This window comes from Anarrhichthys ocellatus, unplaced genomic scaffold (genome assembly GCF_004355925.1).
Source record: "Anarrhichthys ocellatus isolate YVR2014 unplaced genomic scaffold, GSC_Weel_1.0 scaffold275, whole genome shotgun sequence".
Lineage (NCBI taxonomy): Eukaryota > Metazoa > Chordata > Actinopteri > Perciformes > Anarhichadidae > Anarrhichthys > Anarrhichthys ocellatus.
The window spans coordinates 37,843-53,446 of NW_022280300.1; the positions used below are offsets into that span (position 1 = coordinate 37,843).

The following is a 15,604-nucleotide window of genomic DNA, read 5'->3' on the forward strand; positions in this document are numbered from 1 at the left end:
GGGGGGGGGGGTTAATCACCTCCTCTCTTCTCTCATCTGGATTTTGAAAGCATGTTTAGAGACGTTTCAGTGCGTACAATTAAACTGAAACTGTAATTGTGGGGGAAACAGGAACAGAGGTAGGAATTTGACGTGTGTGTGTGTGTGTGTGTGTGTGTGTGTGTGTGTGTGTGTGTGTGTGTGTGTGGGTGTCCTCCCAACGGTGCTCTGCTTATCATTAGTTTAAATACTTTTAAATCGACTACAACCTTGGTTTCAGCACCATGGACAGCACCAGCTCACAACCCAGTCAGGCAGCCAGCAGGGGTTGGATGATTTACACGAGGAATTTCTTGGACTTCATAACGTTACAGTAGCAAACGTTGCGATCACGACGTGTGTGTGTGTGTGTGTGTGTGCGCGCAGGGCTACCCGCTCGAGAGAGGAATAACCATCCGGCTGGCAGACCTCATTAAGCGGTCCAGACCACAGCAGTTCCACGGCCTGATGGGAAGAAGCTCGGGTAAACAAACAAAATAAGCAAACACATCATTTTACTTTGTTGGAATATTTAGGAAATAGTTATTGTATTCTTGAAGTAACCATACTGTGCTTGTCATACGCGTTTTTTAAAGTTTGTACTGAAACTTGTAGTTTTCTCCATTAAGCTGTTTAAATAGGACAAATAAACATTTGATCTCTCCTTCATTTCAGGCGCATCTCAACCTGTGAGACTGGGCAAGAAAAGTGAGTGTAATCACACCAGTTTTATTTGGTTTCTTTTGACCCTCATGGAGATCTAACCCCCCCATTCTGTCTCTCTGTTTCTCTTAGGAAATAAAGGGGAGATGTTTGTTGGACTAATGGGCAGACGGAGTCTAGGGAAAGGTAATGCAAACTCCTTAATGGGATTTTTTAAAAATGCTATGCGCATGGTGTAAGAACTACAAATCTGCAATTCTTCTCAATTATTTGGGCAGGAAAGTTATCCCGTTTTGTGATATTTTTCCGTTTGTGCTTAAAAGTGTCTGATCTGATTATTCTTCATCGCTCAAGCATTCCTTGAGGGAATACCTCGTTGGTGTCTACTCCTAAGTCTGATATTTTGCTCGCTCTCTCTCTCTCTCTCTCTCTCTCTCTCTTTATTTTCCAGATGTGGAAGAGGAATGGAATTCTGACTCTTACTAAAGATGAAAAATGAAACAAACAAAGAAATCAACATAATCAAAGCTGAGATTCAACTACGTTGTCCGTGTATAATTCAGTCCAATGTTGTTGATCAACAGGATGTAGAGTGTCACACAGTCTGACCAGGACAGAAGGTTCTAACGCCAGATAACTGAAATGAATTTAATCTGCTGCAAATCACTGAAATCATTGCCTATCACTATAATCTTTATTGTTAACAATATTCAGTCATATTTCAATCTATGTACATGTAAGCCTCATGTCTTTTAAGGGAGTTTGCTTCTTTCACAATTCATTAAAGCTGATAACATTAGCTAAGTGTGTCTTTATTCTGTGTTGCCACTGTAAAGAATAATGCAGATGAAGAGGAAAGTTACGGAGTGGAATATTCACCATCATCGAGATGAACCAGCATGACAAATACTTGACTTTACTGCTGATTTGAAGTAGTTTTTCATTATTGAGTAAAATAGTCATGCTATAATAATTTCATAGTAATATAGTATTTATATACAGCTAATTGAATAAAACATTATTTTGTTCACATCGTTGTCTGCACTTGCTTTAGCACTGAATGAATACATATTTACACATTTATAATGTTGTATTTGAAGAGAAAAAGTTTTCTGCTGAGCTATTTCTCGACTTCTACTTGCGGTATTAAATATTGGTAAATGTATGCTTGCATCATATCCCTTAAAGGGGCCCTCCAGTGATTGGTCCAGAGTTGGACTTCCAAATGATTTGGGGACTGACAACAGACAGGTAAAAAAAAAAAGAACAGTCATAACTGAAGCAGGTAGAGATATTCTGACTTTTAGTCACTTGTTTGGGTAAAACTCAAAAAACACTGGATCCTACAATTCCCATGATGCAACTCAACAGCAGCTCTTTGCTTCCTAAACACCCACGGCAAACTCCATGTTCAGAGTTTTCAACGCACGCTTTCTGTAAAAAAAAAAAAATTGTCACCTCCAAGTAAGGGCTGAGGTAACCCTGATGACATCACTATGACATCATCTGGGTTATTATTCTCAGGCTCGACAAAGCTCCAGAGCCACAGAAGACATTACACAACTGTTGAGCAGTTCTCCCCATGATGAGCAAACTGACCTTTGTGTGTAAAATTGGCGAAGCGCCCCTTTAAAGAATTAGCGCTAATGCATGTGTTAGCGCATAGACCAAAAAATATGTATTCACTATTTTCCATATACCCAGAGTTTATAATTTTCTGTCAAATGACCATGTGGTCGCAAGGATGGTTTTCAAAATAGGTAGGTGACATATCTTTAAAATAAAAATTAAGGCCTGAACGTTTATTGCCGGCGATCTCCTCGACCTTGATTATCTCGAACATGTTTCAGGTCTTAAAGGAACAGTGTGTATGAATAAGGGGGATGTATTAGCAGAAATGTAATATAATATTCACAACTCTGTTCTCATTAGTGTATAATCCCCTGAAAATACAAGTATCTTTGTATTTTTGTTACTTCAGAATGAGGCCTTCATATCTACATTTGGAGCAGGTCCTCTTTACGGAGACGACCGCCATCTTGCTATGGTAGCCCAGAACGGACAAACCAAACACTGGCTCTCGAGGGCCTTTCCCGCTTTTTGCGTCATCTGACGGCCACTGTAGTTCTTCAACACGTTATCCATTCGGTCATAATCTCGGTCAAAACCTCATTGCTGGATGCCACGGAATCCTTCACACTGCTCCTCCGTTCGAGATTATCATCATAAAAGAAAGACGTCAACCTAAAATCTGTTCAGTATGCTTTAGACCAGTATGTTCCAACACCTTTTTTGATGGTAACAAGGTCTCGGTAAGATGTTGAACTCATAGTGTTTGTATAAAGAATCTAAAAGTAACATTTAATAAAGTGTATTTATAATTTATAAGCCCCGACTTCAGTCACCCCTGTTGTAAAAAAGAGTCTACAATCATGTATACCCACAATGCCTTTAACTGAAGCAGCCACCTCCAGAGATGATGCGTCATGGCCCTATTATAGTTCATGCACACCTGGACATGATAAAGACCCGTGTGTCCATGACAGCTGTTATAAAGTATTGCCCCTACAGTTATGTAGACAATATCAAAAAATGTAATTTGGGGTAAATATGAATAAAAATCTTAATGCGTTAATTTGCCTAAACCTTACCCCCTTATACTGTAGCCATGGGAAACAGCCCCCACACACACACACACACACACACACACACACACACACACACGAGCAGCTTGCGCCTTTGTTTCACCATTTGCATTTATTGAAGAGGAGCGAAGGCGGAGAAGCGAGTACAGAAGCACAACCGAGCTACATATCGATGCCACGCTACTTTTGTGCGCCGCTGCTTCCAGCGCGCAGTTTAAGTAGGCAGCGGGGGTGCGTTCAAGTGCCGCGGTGCTGGTGGCCTACGGAAGGTGATGCATTGCCTCTGGGTTTCTCTACGTAACTGTGACCCGATGTCACCAGCAAGGTGCTCTGAAGCCGCACTTCTATAGCTGCCACTGGCTCAGAGAAAGAAAAAACGGCAAAACATCAGGATGAAAAGACAGACAGACAAAAAAAAGCCTCAGCTTAAAGGGAAGTTTCACACGAATACATATGATCGATTTGTGATCTTGTAGTGATCTAATTCATGGTTTATTGAGTCTTTTCCAATAAAAACAAAAAATACATTCAGGTCCCTTTTCTGCTACTGCAAGAATAGAAAATATTCTGTCTGCTTACGATGGATTGTATGTTGAATATCGGTACAAAACGGCAGCCCAGTCATACCTACGCAGGTAATACAGCAGCTTCACAAAAGCAAAAAGTACAGTCAAGAACAAAATTGGCCCAGTCATGCATGGTTCATCAATATGTGTGTGTTTTAGGATTGATTTTTTTTCCTGTGAAAGTGCACTTTGCTGGAAATGCACTTAAGATTTGGCAGGACAACCCACTCGCTACAGTCGAGACTAAATCCAGTAGCCCATCTCAGAGAGGTTTAGTTGAGAACAGGTGCTAAAGTGGATGAATGTCGTCCTTTGAAGCACGGGTGGCCTGTTTGCATGGATTTAGAAGTCTTCCAGTCGGTGACGTGAAACCAGAACCCCCCCCCCCACCCATGCGAGGGCCCGGATGAAGACCGGAAAGCAACCACAGAATTAGAGAAAATAATCATAGATGAATAAATCCACAGACGGTAGAAAGTAAAACATCACAATAAAAAAAAGAACAAAACAAGACACACAGAAATAGATTTCCAACCTTGTAGAATTTAAAGGCAACATTTCTTATGCAGTGAAAGAAGAACGGCAAATGTAACTCTAGGCTGTTAAAGGGAAGATTCCTCCACATGTGAAAATTGTGACAGAAAAGAGACAAAAAAGAAAGAGAAAAGATAATTCAATCGGACATTGTTGGCCACACACCTCCGATTTCACAGCCTACTGCTGTCTAGGCTCATGCACAATGTTTAAAGGAATAGTTCCACATTTAAAAAATTTGTTGCAAAATATGAGAAGATTGAGTCCACTCTATATTGGTTATTTATGCTAAGCTAAGTAGGGCCAATCGCCAGTTAGTTTAGCAATCCCCCTGTTTTTAGTCTTTCTGCTAAGCTAACTGGCTGCAGCTTCTTTTATATTTAGCACACAGATTGGTGTCAATTCTTTCCCAAAATGTCAAAGATTCTTACAAACTGGTTGTAACATTAACAGGTTGATCTAAATCAAGAAACACGAAGATTCTCAATAAAAAGCAATGTTGTCAATCACACAGTTTGCTGTAAAGACCAAAAATATAATAATAATAATAAAATGCTGCAGACTATGCTAATTGGTCTCACACAAAAAGATTGTTGTATTTTCTTAATTGCAATTTTGTTGGAAAGAGTAGTGGCAATGTCCAAAAGAGACGTATTTCGATTCAATAGCATGTCACTATTGATTACAGGAGATAAACCACTGAGATGTAAATGACTTCTGTCTTTATTAGTGTGGGGGGGCGCCTTGGATTCTTCCCCCTTTACCTTTTTAAGAGTTTCTAGACACATTTCAAACCTACATAAAATTTTGAGATAAATATTCATATTCACAAGGCAGACGGCTCTATAGAGTAGCAATCCTCTACCAGACTGTCTTTTACGTGATACGCAGTTAACATATTTTTTTAAGAATATAAATAGCATACTTTACTCTTTTTTATCGAGTTAAAAAAAAAACCTTGCTGGCTGAACACAGCTACTGTATATAGTTTCACATGTAAACACACAGAAACAAACAAACAAGCTTAAAATGGGCCGTTGTAGCTTTTATACAGTGGTAAACCTTAGAGGTAGAAAAAGTATAAAATATAATTGAGAACTTTAACGCAACCACCACGAAGGACATAGAAAGGACGGCGACGTGTTTAGCTCCCACACAGAGGACGGCTGAGGTCCCCCATGTGCCTTCACTGTCTGACTGGAGACATCGTGAGACAACACCGCCGTCACTAAGATAACAGGTTAAAAGAGAAGGGAAGACAGGTCGGTCCCCTCCTGGTGACATAACAAGGTCCGAACACGGCCAATGGCAGCTATAGCTTCCTGACTGGTGCGATGGGTTAAATACTGGACACGATGTGTGTGTTTGTAGCATGAGAGAGATGCCGAGTTATTGATTAGCTCCGAGTTCAAACAGTCACTGGTAAGAGTCAGAAAAATGTCTAAACACTCTGGCCTGTCTGGCAACATTTCTTAAACAAAGAGAGAATCCGTAAAAGAGAACAGCTGACTGGATAAAAAGACTTATATTGTATATCTATATATATATACACAATATATATATATATATATATCTATATGTTATATTGATGCTTGATGTAAAGTAACATCACTCTGCAGCTGATACCCAATCATTCAAACGATAAAGTATATGTTAAATGACAATAGTAAATGGAAGATACTCATGTTAGGGAAGCTCTGAGAGGTAAGTGAGAAAAAATAAATCTGGTGGTACAGTTTCTTAGTCTGATCTGAATAGTTTTTCCCTCCTGTGTTCATGTCTTAAGAACAGGATCTTCTAGTTGAGTTTTAATTTCTCTAAGGCAAAACTTTTCTGTTTTCACTTCTGAAAAACAAGCAACTCAGAAAAATTATCCTGGAAAAACTTTTTTCCCCACAGACAAAAAAACAAACAAAGAAACGTATAAAAGGCTAAACTTAATTTTGTTCTCACCTATTTGGATCAGCCTTAAAAAATTGATCACCAGAATTATTTTTTCCCTCACTTCCTGTCTGGGCTTCCACATGTTTTAGCCCTGTTCCAATTTTGTTTTCCAATCCTCAAAGAACTCTGTTTGGGATCTCTCTGTTTAGCCATGTGACCCGAGCGGTAAATCAATGCCGGGGCTCTTATTCCTACAAACTTCACTCATTTATTTATTTTTTTGACCCAGGCCTTGCCCTGTTTAATCACAGCCAGCTGGTCTGTGTCGGCCGAAATGCCTCGCATGAGTCAACGTGCTGCAGACCTGCGTTGTGTCGAGCACCTCGACAACAGAATGAAAAGCAGCACCGGTTCAATACCAGCTGCCGCAGATTGGGTTAGAAGGTGTGCCTGGTGCTCGGCGCTAATCAAGTGTCTGGGAGGAGGTGCACTGACAACGCACAATTACTTTCACTTTTCAGACAACAAATGAGGTCGAGGAGACATCAGCGGCAATCTTACTAGATCGTAGACAGACGTCATCTGCCGCTGCTTAGCTCATTATTTTGTAATTTAGTCACACTGATCGTTAGACCCTAAAACCGAAAAAATATATACATGTATATACAGTATATATAATAATATAATATATAAAGAAAGCGTGAATAGCTGATTCTCTTCTATGGAACCCCTAAGTGGTCAATATTTAATACGTAAAAAAATATATTATTAAATGAATAATCACATTAATAAATTGTAAATCAACAATTTGTGAAATGATTAAAATTCTATTTAAATGAGCAAAATATTTAAAAAGCGCCATGTAATATATTAATGCTATTTAAGTTAGTAATAGCCAGTGGCATACGGTTGTTTACATGTATGACCTAAACATAAACAGGCTGTAGTGTAACATATTGCTTATTGCTCGTATTAGCTTAACTAAATATTTAGGGAGATCTGAAGCTGCAATATTACTTTTGTTTCATTTGCTTCTAAACACAACCATTAATTGAACATTAATGATATGCATGTTTGTTTTTTTGTTCACTTTTAAGTGTTTATTACAAAAGAAGCCGTCCCCGATGACTCCTTTTCTTCTATTTTTGTGTAATGTCCAAACACATACTCTGGACAGGCATCGTATCGGTGTTCTCATGTTCCATCTCCATGACAGTGACTGCTGAACCCAGAGTTAACGGTGGACACAACGAGTGGCTGACTGCGCTGTAGCTGTTGAAAAGGGTTTTGTACAAGAGTGTGTGGGAAGGGTTTTGGCTCAGGGTCTGTGAGCATGCCAGTGTGCGCTAGAGGATCCGTCTGTGTGTATATGCGTGTGTTTCTGGGTTTGTAGTGTGAAAGGAAGCTCCTCTACGTCCCTTTAGGTGGTGTCCATTTTAAGGCTTTGGGGTCAATGGTCTTGCCATTGCCGCGTTTGGTCTCCTTGGACTTCCAGTCATCGATAAGGTCCTGCAGAGAGAGAAAATGCCCCTTAGTCGGCTGCACTAATGTACAGCTATGGGATGAAGCTGAAATGTGCTCGTCCTCAGTACCCAAGTAATGAGGCTTTGAAACTTAAATGATAACCAATCAGCTACCAGATGGGCAAAGTAGAGATTCTCTACCTGTCTCTTTAAAACCAGGTGCTTTCCCTTCCAGTATTTGAGCATCTGGAGGGATTGCAGCGTGCTGACAATATCCACTGGGTTCACCGCCGTCTCCTGACTGATCTCTGTGAACACAAGAGTGGGACAAGAGGAGGTCAGAGTGATGGGATCCGGACTGTCTAATTAAGAAGACTTAAATCTTCAGCCATGCTAGCGTCTCTATGAGGCAGTACACAGCAGTGCTTTGAGCTAAATGCTGAAACCAGTATGCTAAAATGCTCACAGTAATGATGTTGAAAAAATATTTAAGAAATATGTTGTTTTTTTTGCTTTCTTGCCCAGAGATGAGTGAGATGATTGAAACCACTCACATGTCTGGCAGTAAATGTACAGCTACAGCCAGCAGCTGGTTAGCTTAGCTTAGGATAAAGACGGGAAACAGCTAGCTTGTTTCTGCCAGCAGCTCGTTAGCTTAGCTTAGAATAATGACGCGAAACGGCTAGCTTGTTTCTGCCAGCAGGTGGTTAGCTTAGCTTAGGATAAAGACGGGAAACAGCTAGCTTGTTTCTGCCAGCAGCTCATTAGCTTAGCTTAGAATAATGACGGGAAACAGCTAGCTTGTTTCTGCCAGCAGGTGGTTAGCTTAGCTTAAGATACAGCTAGCTTATTTCATCCAGCAGGTGGTTAGGTGATTGAAACCACTCTCATGTCTGAAAGTAAATGTACGGCTACAGTCAGCAGCTGGTTAGCTTAGCTTAGGATAAAGACAGGAAACAGCTAGCTAGTTTTGGTCCAAAAGTAACACCCACCAGCACCTCCAAAGCTCACTAATGACCATGTAATGTCTTGTTTGTTTAATACATCGCCGGACAATCAGAGATCACAGGGAGACCTTTATTTGTATCATTGAGGCTTGAGCTGACTGAAACAATACTCAACATTATACAACTTTAGCTAAAGTATGACCACATCCAGAGCTGCAAACACAGCGGTATAGTTAGAACTGATCAGAAGGCTCCAGAATGATGACAAAACCCACTTTGTACAATGTACGCTAATCTCTACAGACGTGGCGGAGGCAGAGCGGTCGCATCATGGCAGCACAGAGCGTTTTGAATGTCGACTGCAAATGACTGAGAGGAGTTATTTGTGCTACTCTGTACGAGTTGAAAAGATCTTCCTAAAGGCAAAATGGCATGCAGGAATCAGTGAAAAAGAGGACACAAAGAGGGAACAGAGTGTTAGCACTGAACTATTTGCTGCTTTGTCACACTGTCGTGGTTGCTGTCTGACCCTGGAGGCTATAATTTGATGCTTTTGCTACCTCCAGTAAGCGTGACAAAATGATGTTTGAATTACTGTGAATCAGTTATTTCTGAACAGTAACTCATCTAAAACTAAATGCAATATTGTGTCTTAGTCAGCTGGAATTGTCAACTGGAATTATTTAAAAATGAAAAATAAATAAATGATATCGAGTCTATGACCATTGAAGACTTAACTAAATGCTCAACATCCCTAATGACTTATGAATTGTCATAACTTTGGCGCTTCATCCAGCACCATCATCGGGTCAAATCTCCAACACTAAAGACATTCCCATCAGCCTCAGCTGTACTTTGTGTTTCGTGCAAATGTTAGCATGCTATCATGCTAAACTAAGTTGATGAGCATTATACCTGCTGACATCACAGCTGTAATTGGGAGCAGGTTAGCATACGGACATTGACCGTCATGCCTCACTAGGGACATTTTTTGTCTTTTCAATTTAATGATCATTTTGTCAGTGTGAATACATTTGGAATACATTTTGGCAAGTTTGTGAGTTGGGATTTTGGAACTTCAACCTGAAGCTCCTATAATAAACCGTGTTGCCAAAATACAGACAAAACGTCCCCATCGAAACCCATTATAATCCCAAATGTTGACCCCACGGCCATTACAGCATAAATTATATTGCATAAGGCTTTCAATCTAGAGCAGCGCCTTCAAAATTGTCGTTCTTACTATTTTCAATCACATTTAGCCATTTTCTCACTCAGGGCAAATACATGCAATTCACCCGATACAACCAGGAGAAAGGATGACCCAGTTTTGTTCGAGTTTAAGTCTTGGGTGCATCTGCCTTCATTTATCACCTGAACGCTGACTTGGAGTGGCCACAGTGTTCTCTGGTCCATTCACTAAAGACGACACGCATGAATGCATGCGTGCACATAATAACACACACAGTCTTAAATCCCCACTGCCCATCTTTCCTCTCCCCTAGGGTTTTTCCCTATCTCTTGCCAGAACTTCGGAGAGTGCGGTCCAGCTCTGACCTTTGATGGAGATCTCTTTGCCCTGAAAGTTGTTCAGGTAGCGCAGCAGTACCTCCTTCCAGTAACTCCGGTAGCTGATGAGGCCCAGGTCTGACAGGGGGCGCTCAGGTGAGCCCACCTTCTCCTCAACTTTGGACAACAGGTAACCTTAAAAGGGGAGATTAGAAAGAGCATTTTTTGTTGGCAACACTCCTCCTCAAGCATTCCTATCTCCCACTGAAATGTAATAAGGATACAGAAAAAATACAGTAGATGAACTAATGCCTGTAATAGCCAAAAAACAAGAGTGTGCTCCGGTATCCTCGGAAGGGAAAGTTCCAGACAGCCTCCTATATCTGGTGTTATTGTGCTGTGCAGAATCCCTTGGCCTGTGTTTAAAGTTTATGAGGCAAAAACACACACGCAAGAACACGCAAAGAGGAATACACACACTGGGCGTGTGCACTCACTGAAGTCTATGAGCATCTTGCCGTAGCCCTGCCTCATGTACTGCGGCATGGTGAGGATGCAGGATACGTTGTAGTTGAGGAAAGAGTTCTTCTCCTGCAGAGGGAGAATACATCCGTAAACACGACGGTTTGGCTGAAATGGGAAAAATCTGATCTTTGCTTTTACCGATCTTATTTTGGCTGTGCATATTCACTTGAGCTAGTTTCTTTTCTCTGGTAAACACTGGACATTTGTGTTGTAAAAGTAATCCATGTCTCCCAAGTTACCTTGGAGAAGTATCCGACTAGATGGCACCCTGTGTTGTCAGCTTCGGTCATGACATAGAAGAGGAAAGGTTCTACATCGTAATACAGAGTCTTGTGGTCCAGGAAGAGCTTCGCCAGCAGACACAAGTTCTGGCAGTAGATCTGTGAGCGAGAGCAGTGTCATTTATCAAAGTTTACAGGGAACACGGCTGGCTAATCTCACACAGACAGATCATTAGGTGTGGGAATATTACGTTCAGGCACAACAATAGGTCAGAAGGTCCAGAGACACAGGTCGTACTCAAAACTAAAGACAAACTGCAAAAAACCAAGCAGAAGTGTCTTTTTTTTTTTTTTTTACATGGACACAACTAATCAAACAAAAGGGGACTTGAAGGTAGCGTCACCTTCCCTTAATGCTCACACTGTTGATACTTGTCCACAGTAAAGGAGCCAGGCTAGGTGTCAAAGAGCCTCCCGGTGATTTAGGAGAACCTGTTGCATTCAGAAGTGTTCTCATCTTTTAAGTATGAATGAAATTCACAAGTGATCCAGACGGGTTGCCTTTCACAACAGCGGGAAAAACCCTTGTTTGACTTAAGAATTTAAACAGGAAGAATCAACCCTTAAAGGGAAGTATTTATATTTTCTAATTGTTTTTAGTCCCCTAATAAGACCACTGAGATGGCTACATGTGTTATGTTGTAACGAAGCAGAACAGTTAGCCCTGAAACAAGTAATTCTGACGCGTATGTAAAGAGTTCGTCAGTCCGACTTGGGACAAGAAAACCTCAATGAAAGAAGTAAGAATAGCTTACGATAAGAATACGAAAACTGTTCTCGCGTGAGGCCCAACAATACCCGGGGCCTTCCTGGGAGGCGGCGCTCTTTTACCTTGTTCTTCTTTCCGTCCACCTCAAAGACAGAGATGTTCCCCTTCCTGTAGATCTCGTCACCTGGAGGGTGCTTCCACACACACTTGGCCTTTATGCGACAGAGATAACAGAAAGCAGCGCCGGTTAGTTTATTTAGAAGTTAGCAAAACATTTGACTTTTAGTTTTGCATGGTGCTCATTCTGGATTTAGGAAAAGAACCAAAGAAACAGAGGCAGATATTCTGACTACACTAGATCCTCCCTGCTTGATCAACTGCCCTCATCTTAGATAAACCTGTATGTGTGATATGTGTGGAGCGTCCCTTTAAACCATGATAGTGTATCTTTTTAATCCCAGTGGACTGTTCTTAATTGATGTTTGAAATTCAAATTCTCATTTCAATAATGGCCACAGTCCACTACAAACAGTGTTGTGGCCATATAATTGTTTGGAATCCGATCTCCAAACTATGAAGTTCAGCTCCGGTAAAAAAAAAAAAAGTCCTCTTTTTGCTTCTCTCGCTCCAATATAAAAAATGGTGTGAACTGCATCAAGAGGGCAAAGTTATACAGGCTATCTAAATAGAGTCTGCATGGTCTAGGAATACAATTATGAGTTGCCTCCGGCATGGAGATAGTAAGGTTATGGTTGGAACTAAGGCCCAGGCTCATTTCGTGCCACAGTCCATTTTCACTTTGATGCTTCAACATCACTGACTGGAAGCTTCAATCTTTTTGGTTATCGATCAGAGATATTTCAGCTACGATTAAGTACCGCTCCCTAAACCTCACCAGGCAGAGTTTGCAGTATTTGGCAGTGTTTTTTTTTCCCTTATTATTGAAATGCGGGATAAGGATAGAAAATTGTCAAGAAAATACTGAAAAAGAAGAATGCAATTTTTTTTATCCCCTTTTTCTAACGATAAATCATCTCCACAGTGAAAAGGCCATTGAAACTTCAGAGAACAGCTGGACACATATGTAATGCATGGTTGCCAGACATGAGACTAATGTTGTCACAATAACAAAAAATACTACTAAAAACATTGAATTAAAGACTTTTACAACATAAATGCAAAATGGAATTGAATTTTGGTAAAAGTTGCCAAAACCAAGAAGAGAAACTACTGTATGCATAAACTAGCATGTAGATGAGTCCAATACAGTGTGACCAGGAGGGATTGCAAGTAAGGTTTCAAGACACATTGCATTGTGGGATTGTTCGTAAAAAAGGAGCATGAGACAGATTTCAGACACAGCCATCCTCTGATTTCAAAGGACCTGCAGATGCCCCGTAGAAAAAGCTGTCTTACCATGTGCCGCCGCAGAATGGTCTGGCTCTTCATGTACTTGAGGCAGAACTCGCACATGTAGAGCCTCCCCAGGCGGGCGTATTCCTCTGGGTATGGGGAATGGTACCACGTGTCCAGCTCGTAGCGGCCAAACACGATGGTCTTTATCATGTTGCTGCCCTCCGACACCTGGCCGGCCAGCCGGAGTTTCTCCTATAGAGGCCAGGACAGGAGGGACAGGGGGAGAAAAGGTACAAAGAGGACGAGAAGAGAGGAGAGAAGAGAAGAGAAAGAAGAAAAGATCCCGATTATTCAGGGAAGAGGATCCGGTGAACCAAAGATCACACACAGGAAAACCTCAGTGGAGGCAACCAGCCAGATAAAACAATAACAAGGTGCAGGAAGAAAGATTTCGATGGGGAACAAATAGGAAAAGGCTTAAAATGAAGCTCTGAAACTAACTTACTAAGTTTACACGTTAACTGCAAGGATTCTTAAGACGTGGCAAACAGAAGATAAGATTTGGGTCAGAATTGTGTATTTTCAAAAACGCCAACTCTGAATCTATTGTGTGATTTGGAAAATTTGTAAGCACATGCCGTTTGTAGGCAATCAACTAAACCATACAAAACCTTCTGGATAATAAAGCCTTCTCATCTGAATGGGTCACAAAGTAACAGAGCAGAGGTAAAGAAAAGAAACACAGAACAACAGGAAGTGATTGTCCAAACTACCAAAAATATCTCAGACTCCTCCTGTGGCTGCAGAGGAGGGTTTGCTGACTGAAACAGAGAAGAAGAGGAATAATGCAGAAAAAGGTAGGGGGGGGAGACCAAAAAAACAAAGGGAAGCGGGAAAGAGTAAGGGAGGGAGGTGATGATGACTTTTCTCTCTTACAAGGTCCTCCGAGGCACGTGCCTGCGCTTTCCTGAACAGCTCGAGGTCGTAGTCGCTGGTGATGTTCTCCAGCAGCGGCTCCCTGCTCACTCCGTGGCTCTGACGGTGGTCCTGGAAGTCGGGGGGAGGAGAGACTTTCAAAATATGTATGGGTTAGGATGTGGAGGTGTATCAAAGGGTTAAACACTTTCAGTTCTCACACACTTACCACGTACTTGTCCTTCTGCTCCTTGTTGAGGCTAGAATTCCTCTTCCTCCTCAGCTCCGTCACCTTCTCCTTGTAGCGCAGCTGGCGGTCTGACGGGGCCTGAGAGCACACGGAGGCAAACACTTCAAACAGGGAAGAATTCGCACTGCCTGATGAGAATATGAACAGAAATAATGTGCTCCTGAGATAGATCCATTTCTATTTATACTAGTGGTATTGATATTTTACTACTGCTTTATATAATGGAAAAAATGAACAAAAACTGTGAAGGTTCATAATTGTCAGTACGTTGCTTTTAACTACTCTATCGGCGTCCTGCAGGGAGCTGTGCTAGGACCACTTCTATGTCGCCTTTATATAAAAGATATGCATATGTCTGAAGACATCCAGCAATATGCTGATGATACGTTGATCTATACTCACGGTTGCACAGACAGCAAACATACCAATGCAATAAGCCATATATTAAGGCAAATAGTCTGGTTATATTTAAATAACTTTTGGTTTATAGGAATGTCAATAAACTTCAATCTTCAATCTTTTTATTCATTTTTTACATTTCATTATTTTCTGGTTCATTGTCTAATGCTCTTGCCTATGAGTTATGTTTTTCTTGAAAATATGAAACATGGAGATATTTGTTATTTTGAATACTGTATTTGTCCCTACAAGTCCAGTAATAAATGTACTTTAAATAAAACAAACACAGGCTAACAGAATGTATATGAATTGACTCTTTACGTTCTGGACCAGAAACCAAACGGCCTTCAGAGCCGGTAAAAAGTATGTTTTGAATCAGTTGATGTTTTAGAGAAAATCCTACTCAGTCCTCTGTTATTGAGGTCCTTGCATGTTTTATTTTCTCTTGACTTACTACGTATAGTTTGCAGCAAACTACCATGTGTTACACTGTTCCATTACTTGTCGTGCTATTTTATAAAACATGTAGTTCTATTCTGTTTTAGGGGAAACGGGTAAATCAGTGTTCTGCAACAACTCAGACTCATTTACAGTCTTTTCTCTGTTGATCAATGAGCACAGTCCCTGTCAAATGAACTAAGGAATGACATCAGAACCAGGAAGCGTCACTTCACACTCACTGTGACTCAACCAAACAGCAGCTCTTCGTCAGTTTGCGTCTGAGGAATCACAGTGTGATCTCAGACCTGAGGTATTACTGCTTATATAGAGTAATGCGGGAATTCCTCTTACCCGTACAATAATATGTATGTGTACATGCATCTCTCTGTTTTAGGTGTGAGCATGTGTCACCGTTTGTTAGGCCTGTCTGATGCACTTGCTGTTCATATCGATGTGTGTGTGTGTGTGTGTGTGTGTGTGTGTGTGTGTGTGTGTGTGT

At 41.0% G+C, this 15,604-nt stretch overlaps 2 protein-coding genes across 2 annotated transcripts in view; one reads left to right on the forward strand and one right to left on the reverse strand.

Moving 5' to 3' along the window:
- The window catches only part of LOC116401194 (protachykinin-like), a 2,118-nt gene extending 1,073 nt beyond the window's left edge, over positions 1-1,045 (forward strand). Inside the window, exons 2-5 of the mRNA XM_031879485.1 lie at positions 406-502; positions 694-726; positions 814-867; positions 1,005-1,045. Coding sequence (XP_031735345.1) covers positions 406-502; positions 694-726; positions 814-867; positions 1,005-1,045 — 225 coding nt within the window. The remainder of the gene's footprint in view (positions 1-405; positions 503-693; positions 727-813; positions 868-1,004) is intronic.
- Positions 1,046-6,649: 5,604 nt separating this feature from the next.
- Positions 6,650-15,604, reverse strand: part of LOC116401196 (histone acetyltransferase KAT7-like) — a 23,089-nt gene continuing 14,134 nt past the window's right edge. The window contains exons 6-14 of the mRNA XM_031879487.1: positions 14,245-14,343; positions 14,037-14,147; positions 13,161-13,352; positions 11,867-11,956; positions 10,994-11,134; positions 10,727-10,820; positions 10,278-10,424; positions 7,975-8,081; positions 6,650-7,819 (exon numbers count right to left, since the gene is read on the reverse strand). Coding sequence (XP_031735347.1) covers positions 7,721-7,819; positions 7,975-8,081; positions 10,278-10,424; positions 10,727-10,820; positions 10,994-11,134; positions 11,867-11,956; positions 13,161-13,352; positions 14,037-14,147; positions 14,245-14,343 — 1,080 coding nt within the window. The 3' untranslated portion in view covers positions 6,650-7,720. The remainder of the gene's footprint in view (positions 7,820-7,974; positions 8,082-10,277; positions 10,425-10,726; positions 10,821-10,993; positions 11,135-11,866; positions 11,957-13,160; positions 13,353-14,036; positions 14,148-14,244; positions 14,344-15,604) is intronic.